This window comes from Grus americana, chromosome 3 (assembly GCF_028858705.1).
Source record: "Grus americana isolate bGruAme1 chromosome 3, bGruAme1.mat, whole genome shotgun sequence".
In the NCBI taxonomy this organism is placed as follows: domain Eukaryota; kingdom Metazoa; phylum Chordata; class Aves; order Gruiformes; family Gruidae; genus Grus; species Grus americana.
Window position 1 is genome coordinate 105,887,162 of NC_072854.1, and position 11,424 is coordinate 105,898,585.

The window sequence follows — 11,424 nt, forward strand, 5'->3', positions numbered from 1 at the left end:
TATAACTCACTAGAGCCCTGTCAGGTGTAAGACAGCAGAACTTCACCAGCGAGCAGGTGTTATTTAATGTTATTTAACTCTATTCTTTTTTTCTTCTCTCCTTACCCCCCACGAATTTCACTTACACACTGTAATTCTTGAATATTTAGCCTGTGCCAAACATAAAAAAAAATTTTAGCTAAATACTAGCATTTTCCTCTTTTATTCTCAATACTTTGATCATATAGGTACCTGGAAATGAAAGATCCCAGCATAGTCCTTCTGGAAACTCTGATCCTTGGGAACAACACGGTACAGAACATCTGGATTCAAAGTGAGAGATGCAATGGCAGCTAGGAGCCAGCAATCACCTAAAAACACATGTGTTGCAAGGCAGAAAAGCTCATTAACAAATAGTGTTTTGCCCAGCTGATCCTTACACCATTATGTCATGCTCCCACCTAGACTAAAATACCAGCATTAAGTGCTTTGCAAGGTCGTGCCAGACTCAGTATTGGTTCAGCAATCCATTCTTGGTTTGTGTTATTTATCTCTTTTGCTCATTTTCCATTCACCCAGACCACACAGGTATCCTAGGGCCTCTGAGGCCGATCATGGTGGCAATTTCAATGGTCTAGTTTGGACTTTGTTATTTTGATTTTTTAACGAAGCTGTGAAAGCAGGCTGCTTTATCTGAGCTTGTTAATGCCCTCAGGAGACCAAGAACATAGCCAGAGGGAGAAAGCATTTGAGGGTATGTGGGTTGCAAACCCTGGCTGGGCAGTACAGCAGTACTTTAACTAGGCCCAAGTCACCACACCTGGGAGTGACAAGGGCTTAAAAGGTGTTCAGAAGAAGGCAAAAGCTCTGGGTTGATAGAAGCGTGGTGGGACTTCCATGCCTACCTTTTGGAGAAGATTTGATGGATAGCAGGAACATTTGGGTGGCTGTTACTTTTTAGCCCTTTCTTTGAAGGTCTGAATTTGAACCAGCACTTTAGGGCTATTGCTACAGATTTGCCCATGAGTCTGACGGAAGCTGAAGTCTCCTGGGAACTCTGCAAGGAGGTGAGTCCTGTCTCTGGCCCACTCCTTATCCCAGAAAGGATGGGCATGCCCAGCCCTTGTTGGAGGCTGGGTGTCTTGCAGCTGGAGCTGTTTGCTGGGTTGGTTACCTGCGTGTCATGGTTTGGAGGTTGGGTAAGTGGAAGCCTCTATTGCACCAAAGGTAGTGCCCCTGGGAAACTCAATGACTCATGGGGATGTTACAGTATTTGCATACTGCAAACAGTAGGAAGAACTTTTGTGGTTCTGTGCTATTTCTGAGGTGTGCAGAAAGTCTAGGAAAACAAAGCTGCTCTGAAGGTACTAACACTTTCCTGGTTCCCTGTGGATTATCTGTGCCAAGACATAGTTTCTTTGTGCAGGTGCATATTCTGCAGAAGGAATCGGCATAACAGATCTTGCTTCAGTGGAAATAAGCTAACAGAGCAACCGAGGAAAGACTTTAATCTGTAGCATGATTTAGTATCTTAGAGCAGCAGTTAACGCTTTATTTTGACTTGGGCTTTATGATTTAGTGCCATGATGAATATAACTGTAAAGGTAAGATATGGGGACTTGCCTGTTGCTGTGTGCTCTCCGCTGCCTGTACCCCACTGGGAGGTACCCAGATGCCTCCTACGAGCTGAGCAAGAAACAGGTCTTCCCAGTGAGGCAAGCAGTGACTTGAGAAACACCTGTAAATAAGTGCTCCTGGTGTGATGACCTGTGACCACCTAAGCTGGCTGATTGCAAAAGTGTGATAAAACCCACGTGCCAGCCCAGGCATTTCCAACGAGGAGGCAAAACCTAGTATTAGTGTATGAGGTGCTGCTTGAGCCTTCCCCCAGGAGCATTCAAGCCGGAAGGGGGTAGAAAATGGCTGGATTACCCGCTTCTCCCCACCCACCTGCATTTCTTATGAGAAGAGGTTAAAAAAAATTGTACTGCTCATCCTGTATAAGTCAAGTTTGAAGAGGAAGTGTGAAGCAGGTTAAATGATACTTTGCATAAAAGCTGTTTAAGCCAAGAGCTCTTACTTGAAATGTAAGATTTCCTTTGCAGAAGAGAAGATAAATTAAAATAAAACTGGAAATAGGAAAAAGTTGCTGCTGTGCATATGGAAGAGAGTCCAAAAGCTTCAGCCTCTAGAACAACTATGAGCAAAAACCTTCTCAAGCTTATCTTCAACCTAATTATTTTACAAATTATTTTGCATACTGTGCTAGAGGGCTCAACTCGCTGGCCAGGAAGGTTCCTCCCAGCCTCAGGTACCTACGTATAAAATAAGCAAAATTACAAGAGCACAAGATGGGGAAAAAACGATTTTAAGAACCTTCTCTTCCCAGAAAATGTAGATGCAGGAAAAAATGAGGCTGAGAACACTCAGATCTGCTTTGTATATTTCTGAGGCTTTCCTTGGTACAGATGTATGCCTTATGTTGTTATAATTTCTGCTTTTGCTTGGAGAGGTAGAAATAATGGTGATAAGTCGGGAATGGCTCTTCAGAGGAAGAAGATGAAAAGCCTTACAAAGTTAGAACTGAAGCCCTCATTTTTTTCAACTACCCCAGATTTTGCTGCTGCCCTGGCTTTTCCTGGCATGTTGTGAAGCACAGAAGAGTATTTCTGAGAAGGTGGCAGGGTGGAAGGGGTCCTGGTGGACCTGTTGTGTCCCTCCACCCCTGATGAGACCACAGAAGGTCTGCAGCAGTGACAACTTTGTGCTCTCCTGATGTGCAATGTCTGGAAGGGTTTCCCCTTCCTGGTACAGGCCAGGTTTTTACAGGCAGTGAAGGGGAAACTACTCTGGGCTTTGCTGAGGATGCTGTATGTTTGATGCACAATTAGGCAGAAGAATCAGTGAAATGAGAGGGGTTTTCTTAAATACATTATTTACTTCCCTGACTCAGAACCAAACAATTTCAGAATCTCAACCCCATAAGATGCCAAATGCAGCGTGAAATCTTTTACAGCTGTCTTATGGTATGAATTAACTTCTTAGCATCTGGGAGAGTGACTGACATCGGCATTGGCGCTTCTGCCTCCCGCAAACACACCGTGCGCTCTAACCTCCCGGGGAAGCGCTAGGAGTGAGTCTGCCCAGAGCATGTGTGGAAAGAATTGTGTTGGAAGAATTGCAGTGGTGAACTTGGCCTTAAAAAAAGCCGTGCCCACCTTGAGCAATGCAGAGTCCTAGCTCTAAACCTTACTTTGGGGCCTAATATCTTTGGCTAAGCTTGTGGCTGGACAAATATCAACTGTGCCCTCCGAAAGGAACCAGCTGGGAATTGGCTGCTGCGCAGTAACTTGATAAAAAGGAAGGTTTGCATGGGGTGCCTAGATGCAGACAGTTTGGGGCCATCTTACATACAAGCGATGCATTACATTCAGGCTCCTGTGATATTGGCTCTAAGACAAATTAAAGAGGATGCAGGAACCTGTGTGTACCAAGGACCTTCCAGGATGAAGCCTAAACTGCACAGGTTGCCTCTTATCTTCTTGTACACCACAATGGGATCCCGGCCAGGTTTTGCAGCCCTACTGGATAATGTCTTACTAGTTTTAAAAAAGTAGAAATTGACGGTACATGTTCCTTTTTTGAAAGTTCAACATCGTTTTGCCGGCAGCAAATTTCAGTGTTTTGTTTGTGCCTACAGTATAGTGGAACAGCACAAGCTCCCTAGAGAGGTGGCGTATGCAGGACCACTCAAACTTGTCCTGATCAAGCTGCAGGTTATAAGTCATCTTTTAAAGTGTGAGGAAGCTATTTGATTCCCTTCCTAAAAAGTGAATTTTTGGAGGGAAAGGAAATGAGGCCAACTGGCCAATGAATTAAATATTTAATTAGAATGTATTTCCAATACAGTTATAGTCAGAAAAATGACAATATCAAAAAGCATTTCTGCTCACCATATACATTTGAAGTTGTAGCCTTTTAACTTATAAAAATAAATTTAAAAAAAAGTCTTCTCAGCATTAGCCCTGCAAGGCTAAATTACCTACGGGCACATGCACTGCTTTCTGCTCAATCTCATATTTCATGAACAAAAGTTTCAGACAAGTGCCAATTACAGTGTTTACCACTGCTGCTGAATGTGCTAAAAAGAAGCTAGCTTGATTCCGAGATCTGAAGTCATTTGTAATGTTGGTAAAGTGCAATTCCTTTTTTTTTGTTTTAATAAGCAATTCTGAGGAGTTTGTGGTGGAAAAGGTAAACATGAAGCCTAGCTGTGCCTAGCTCCCTAGGTATGTATACACACACACACACACACACACACGATCTTGGAAAATTACTTTGACTGTTAGTGTGCTTGAAATAAAATCACTTGCTGCTCACAGATGTACTGAGATGGCTTGTGTTCTCAGTGCTACGCGGGCACCTCCTGGTTTACAGAGATAATCGAATTGCTGCAGAGAATACTGAATCCTTGGTGACCTGGGAGCTGAGCGACTCCTCTATATTGATGATGTTTACCCAAGCACACCGCACTCGCAGAGGCCATAAAATAAATGAGAAATTTGATTAGTTTCAGTTGCTGTAGAGCCGTGCTCAGTTTCTGTTTAGCTACCATCAAAGTGTCTAGACACAGAGCATCTAAACTCTTCATTGACCTCGTGATGGTAAGTTTAAGCCAAAAGTCCAAGTGTCTGGTTCCAAGATCTAACTGGACAGTACAGAAGCATTTCTGTCCTGACTGTACTCTGGCTTATTGCTATTTCAGCAATGCCTGGAGTTCAGAAGGGATCCAAATACAATGCTGTGGCTCTTGCTTCCCGGTTTGTCAAGCAGACTGGACTCTCAGCTTTAGTCTCTGCTGGAAACTCTTCTTCAGAGCTCGTAGTACCTGGGGCATCCTACCAGACATCAGGGAAGCACTGACCCGCTAGCTTTACAATTTCTGGCTGTGCAGGCTGTTCCTGCTTTAAGATTTCTAAAGAAGGCTTCCTAAAGTTTTCTATGGAAATATATTAAACTCTGCAGCTGTGTACAGAAAGGCAAAGGAGCACCCAGAAAAGGAACAGGCTTTCTTCTCTTTGGGGTCTCTGAGTTGTCAGTGAATGTATTTTTTAGTTCTAGGGGATATATCTGCTAGAACAAGGATCTTCAATACCCCCGGACCCACAGGACTGAACATCAGAAGGGCCATATAGTAATATCTGTAGCAAAATAAGTGAACAAACCTAGGACTATTAAGCACTCTTCTGCCTACAGGAGGTCCAAAGGCTCCCTCAACAGGTATCAGGTCTATGCCAGAGCTGTCAGGCTTCAGCTTGTTCTCCAATCTACCCTTAATCTTCTCAAATCTGCCCGTAAGACAAGACACGCACAAAGCACGCGTGGGGTGGACTCCTCAACCCGTGTGAACTGGTGCATCTGTGTTGGCTTCAGGGAACTTCTCCAGCTGACAGCCCAGGCCAAGGGAGCTGCAGTGCCCGGAGTACCCTCCCAGCCTTCGGAAGAAAAGGCGCCCCATTGATAGAAACAGTGCAGATCTGGAAAGCTAATATTAAACTGAGAGGATTTGAGTATGTTTTATATTCTTTAAATTAAATTTATGCCACTTGCTTCTTAAGACCTTCTGCAATTCTGGGGTTAACTTACTCAGATAGCTGCAAGAAAACTTCATAAATCACCTTTAATAACTAAGACTATGTGACTGCGTTTCAAGTTGTTACTAGGCTATCAAAAAGATATGGTTCAAAGAACGTTTAAAATATTTCAAGTCTTTCAAGTTCCCATCAAACTTCCCAAGCTGATATTCATCTAGCTTACGCTTTTGTCAAAGAAATAAGTTTAATGGAGTGAGACTAACTCTGAGTTTTCTTGTTCCTTTTGTTCATATAAACCCAGACCTGCAGTGTTATTTTTAAAAGAAAAGAAACATGTCAGAGAAGATTATTAAAAATAGGCTCTGTTTCCCTAAAGGACTTGTTAACAGGTCACATACATGGCTTATGTAAATATGTAACCAGGGTCTGTTTCAACAGAAGTGTTTTACATGAGGGCTTTAGTAGCAAGGACTTTGATATTCAAGGTATTGGATCAAATACTAAAAAAGCATAATATGCCTCAGAGATGTAAAGCAAATACCTGAACGCTAAAAGGGAAGTCCCAGGCCTATATTCTGAAGTTTATTTTTGTGAAGGGTCACTGTGTGTAGAAGCAATTGTAAGCAACCTTGCAGAAACAAACTAGATTATCTTTGATTATTTTTTTTTTTTTTTTTTTTTTTGAGAGAGAGAGAGAGAGAGAGGGATAAAAGGAAGCTCCTAACAAAAGCAGAATTGGATTTTGGGGCTTTTCTTCTAGGTTTAGAGGTAGCTTTCAGGACTAGCACTTGGGGCACTGCCCAGTGAAGGCTGGCTTGGGAAAGCCCAGAGCCAGGCACCGTCCCCAGATTCACAAGAGCTTTTGGGTCCAGTTCTGCTGTTACTACTACTTGATAGATTTTGGCACTGCTCTCTAATGAAAGCCCATTTAGCACAAAGGACTGGGACTCCAGACAGACGTTCAGGAGGTGACAGAAATAAAAAGTGGCTCAGAGCATTTGCATTTGGTTTCTGGACTTAACACAAATAATGCATTGACCTCTTCTAGTTTAAGGGCAGGTAATATTCTTCAGTCCTTTAGCTTGTAAACTGTCAAGGAAAATGAGGTTTTACTTCAGGCATATGATCTTTATTTTTTTTGTTTGTCTTATAGAAACTTCCCAAATTGGAGGGGACAAGAAATGTTGCTTTTATTACTGATCTGAACCATTCTCTTAAAATACAGTAAGTGATTGCCCCATACTCTGTTCCAGCATCCACCGAATAAATATCCTGGAGCAAGTATATGATTGGGCATCTTATTTTTAGCATTTGGAGCACAGGCCCACACACCAGGGAATTTTTTAGCAATTGCTTTAATGGTGCTGTGTTTACAGGACCAGCATTCGTATTATTTATTGCCAATGACTTGCAGAAATTGTTTGAATCTCATTTGCACAATGGATGGGCTAGAAGACCAGTAAGGTCAGGAATACTGCGGTAAGCAGCGCAGGAGGGAGAAAGGCTGATTTCTCTGTGTCTAATCTATCAAATTCTCATTACAAGAGTTTCAGCCTCCTCGCCTCTATATGTAGTCAGGAGAGGTTGCTGCTGCTGTCTTCTGGAGCTGGATCTTATCAGCGAGGCAGACAGGGAAGGTGACTGCTGCAGCAGTTATTCGAAGCCACTTGCACAGGAGCTCTGTTTAGACAGCGGCAAGCATTGGAGAAAAATGGGTAAGAAAGTTATTCTATGATGGATGTCCAGGAGAGGATGAGTGCTATCTGAGGGACGTCTCATCAGCGTCAGGCCCTAATTTCGGGGAGCTGAGCAACACTGCCTTTTTTGGCTGCGTTTGCACAGCGTGGCCAGTGCCTGGTTGCTCCTGTCCCTGCTCGCAGCCCTACACCAAACGCTGTGCAAGCAGAAGGATCATTCATCAAGAAGGGCTTGGAAGAATTTGCTTGCTGTGGATGGTATTACAAAGTTTACGTGCTCCGTTCATTTTTTTACAACATGGTCCTTGTTTCTCACTTGTGCCTGCAAGCAGATGGGCCATCCTGCCTGGCATGAAACGGCACGTCATAGCCCCAGCCCCTGTACTAAAACAGTTCCTGCTCTGCTCCTACCTCCAGGAGACAGTTTGGTGTCTCCAAGGTTTGACGTAGCTCTTACAAGCCCGTATGTACTCTGTCTCATGCAGCAATGCTGGTGCGTGAGTTCCCTTCTTGGGCATCTGCCTCTCTCCATACTATGTCTGGGAGAAAGCCAACAAAATGGTCTGTGTATGAGGAATTTTTAAATGAAGCTGCTTTTTTTTTTTTTTTCCCTTCTTCCAAAACAAAATTCAGAAGCGCTATACGTACCCAGCTCTCCTTGGCAGACATCTGTTCGAGTAGCTCCTCCAATTATAAACTGAGGGTTGGCACATAACTCCTGAAAAGACACATTTTCAAAGTATACATCATCCTTTATGGTCTGAAAAGTTCCTGTTTCTTTTTCCTTGTTTCAATGTTCAAAAAATATTAAACACTTTCAACATTTCTTAAAAAATATATCCTTTGTCCTCTGTCTGATATAATGTGGTGTCAGAACAATGTTGCCTTATTAGATTGAAGACTGCATGTATTTTTTTTTTTTTTTTTGAGGCAAATCCTGAAGCCCTTTGCTACTTGAGACTGTCAGTAACATTGGTGAGAATTTTTGCTACTGTGGGGACAGAGGTGAAAATTCAACCTCAGCATTTACATCTTATTTTATCTTGCTGTGGGTTTGGCTCAAGCAGTGCAAATGAGTTTGTGTCTGTCGCTGCTGGCTCTGGCACTGGACCTCTGCTGAGTTTTTACTGTCATGGAGGATGTTCTCCCACCCCAACCTTGCTTCCTGGGAGGCCAACCACGCAAGCGCATTTATTAGCGACCCCCCCCCTTTCTTCCTGGCCCTTTGGGGCCAGCCAAGTAGGTTATGGCAATGACTGTCCCTCCTATCCCAACTCTGAGCCCTCCAACAATTCATGCCCTATGGTAGGAAGTTAATATTGTCTCTCTAGGGACAAAAGCCTTCCTTTTTTCCCCCGAGCATTTTCCATGAATCATAGAATCATTTAGGTTGGAAAAGACCCTTAAGATCATTGAGTCCAACCAACTGCCAGCTTCTGGCTGGCGTCAAGGGGCAGTTTATAGGAAGCCCAATTTGGCCACCAGTGTTGAGGAAGGCTTAGGCAGTCACCAGCTCTCCCAGACAGCAGCAGTTGTCAGCTTTGAGCCATGGAGGCAGGGAAAACCCAGGACTTGTGTGTGTGATGAACAGCCAGTTTGTGAATCTCCTCTCGCAATAGTTGTGATCTCAGCTACGTCCTTTTTGCTTCTGTTGTTATCCAGCTGGTCAGCTGCCTCGCAGCTGTCTCGGTGGACAGGAGACAGGAGTAGGTTACCCACCACACAGAAAAGATTTTGTATGTTTTTTTTTCTCCCCTCCCTCCAAAGCGGTGCACATGGTGGCAGTCGGCTGCGTATGACTTAATACTCACCTAGACACCCGTCCCTTCTGAGCCACTGCCAAGTGCCACATACACCTTTCGCACAACTGCATTTCCACCTTCTCTCTTTCTAGAAACCCACTGTTGAAATCGGAAGACAAGTCTGTGATGGCAGAGTGTCTAACGCTCACTGTCTGCAAACCAGCGGTCACAACCTGGGGGGGATGACCCTAGCAGTGGATATTTATTTTGCAGGGGGCGTTTCTCCAGCAGGTCTCCTCCAGATTGCCCGCTGAGTCCCGCTGCCTGTTTCAGATGCAGACGGGTAAGTGACAGCGATCCCATCAGCCTGCAATCGTGGGCAGAGTTTGCAGATGGAAACCTGTAGGCCAGCTGAAAAAGTCCAAGAAGGGCTAAGACTTCTGACAGGAGTCCTCTGCCACCCATAAAAGCAGGTCAGATCGAGGTTCCTCCACAGGAGAGCAGAGATTGTCCCCAGCACGTGTGCTTGTGCCACCTCGCAGCGGGGCTGGGCTCTGCCCCGTCCACAGGGATAAGCCAGTGGGTCCTGTTCCTTGTGGGTTACGTGTCCATAAACTGCTCGTGTCTCTGCTGAGCGCCGGGGGGGCAGAGGGGTCCCAGGTGGGCAGGTCTCTGGCAGGCAGGGCTGCGACATTTAACCCTGCTGGATTTCACCCCTCGGTCATTCCTGACCGCACTGTGCTTGTGACTCTGCCTGTGGTGGGGACAACGTTGGTCTTGCATGAGGAACCAAAGTATGATTTAATGAGGTTTCTAAGGCTGCTGTTCTCCTAGGGTAGGCAAACCCAAGAGATACATCCACGGTACTTGCTGCTGAAACATTCAGGTGCCAGAGTGAGGTGCTGAGGGACAAACAGGGTTGCCAGGGTAGAAACTTGGAGTTATTGAACCTGCAAGTTTCCATTTCTCACTTTTCAGGTGAAAAAATAATAAAAATCGAAGCCTTGAAATTTTCCCTTCTTCTCTCATTCTCCTTTCCCCTATCAGAAGAAGGGAAGTTGTTTGGGCGGTTTTCTGTCCTTCCCCTTTTTCAATTGTTCTTGATGTTGCAAGGAGGGGCAAAATGACAGAGGAGGAGCAAAGTAGGGACTGAAAAAAAAATGACTGAAAAATGAAAGTGCATAAAAATCTCTGAAACCCTGATTTTGTGGTTTAAAAAAATTCAGCATCTAATCTTTCCTGATGAAAATGACCATTTTTAAATGAAAGGCCATTTATAGGATATACGTATTTTGCTACTAACAGTTCCAGTCAGTTGCTCTTTAACTGTTATAGGTGGCTTGAAGCGACACAGAGGATTTTAATTAAGTATTAGCCTGATTTCCTGAGGTGCGCAGTGGCAGAACCATGGTGTGAGTACTGTTACAATCAATGGTCAATATCTCCTGGGGTGTCTCGCGCTCTGTCTGGATATACATGGGGCATTTGCATCCGCCTCTGGATTGTACCCTGGCCTTGTAGCTCCATGGAGCTGGGATGGACAGAGAGGACGCGGGTGACCGTGAATCATTTATAGGATTCCTTGCTTTACAAAGGGTTTAGAAGATATTGATTTATTTTTTTCCCACCTCCTTTTCAACCTTGCTTCTGCTAGCTATGGAGGTAAAGAAGAAAGCAAGACACAAGAAAAAACCAAAACATACAAGAATAGTTGATATTCAGGTTCACCGCTGATTTAGCATGGATGTTCAGGTGGGGTTTGATTAGATCTGAACCCAGTAAAGCAGGCAGATGTAAAGCACTCTTACCGTGGGGCGCTTCCAGATTATCCCCTGGGTTTTGAAGGAGTACGGTCCCAGGTCCCGGTAGCCCAGCGCAGAAGGACAGGCTGGGAACTCCTCATCCTTGAACAGGGTGTCAGCCTGCAGGCACTGCTGCTTCAGGGCTTCGTAGTCCTGCTTCAAATACTTGATGGCGTTCCTGTTGGATCCGAGCCCGTCCGCGGCCGCTCTTTCTTGGCACAGCCTCGCCGCGACCCTGGCCATGCCTGCCCACCAGCCTGCCCACCCGGCGTGGGGCACAGCTCTGTCCTCGCCTCCTGGGCGAGAAGAGGTGAATCTAGGCAGGCAGCGGGCTCGGGTGGAGCCGGGGGGCTGCCCTGCACGCTCCAACAGCCCTGGAGGGAGGAGGCACCAGAAGTGCAAATATGTACCCGAGATGCACCCGAGAGACGCCAGCAGGGAGCTGGCGGGGACCGCAGCCAGCGCTGCTGGGACTGTGGGCGCTGCCTTGTACTACTCCCCCATTATTTGCTTAAAAGCTTGTGAATTCCCTTCCCCTTTTTAAAATACACTTTTAACCAGGAGCAAGGGAAACCAATGTTGCTGCAGACACGCCTGTTTACACATGGAA

The 11,424-nt window shown here is 45.1% G+C and overlaps 1 protein-coding gene across 1 annotated transcript in view; it reads right to left on the reverse strand.

Moving 5' to 3' along the window:
* The window catches only part of CAPN8 (calpain 8), a 30,289-nt gene extending 19,066 nt beyond the window's left edge, over window positions 1-11,223 (reverse strand). Inside the window, exons 1-3 of the mRNA XM_054822260.1 lie at window positions 10,821-11,223; window positions 7,919-7,988; window positions 232-350 (exon numbers count right to left, since the gene is read on the reverse strand). Coding sequence (XP_054678235.1) covers window positions 232-350; window positions 7,919-7,988; window positions 10,821-11,057 — 426 coding nt within the window. The 5' untranslated portion in view covers window positions 11,058-11,223. The remainder of the gene's footprint in view (window positions 1-231; window positions 351-7,918; window positions 7,989-10,820) is intronic.
* Window positions 11,224-11,424: the final 201 nt, after the last annotated feature.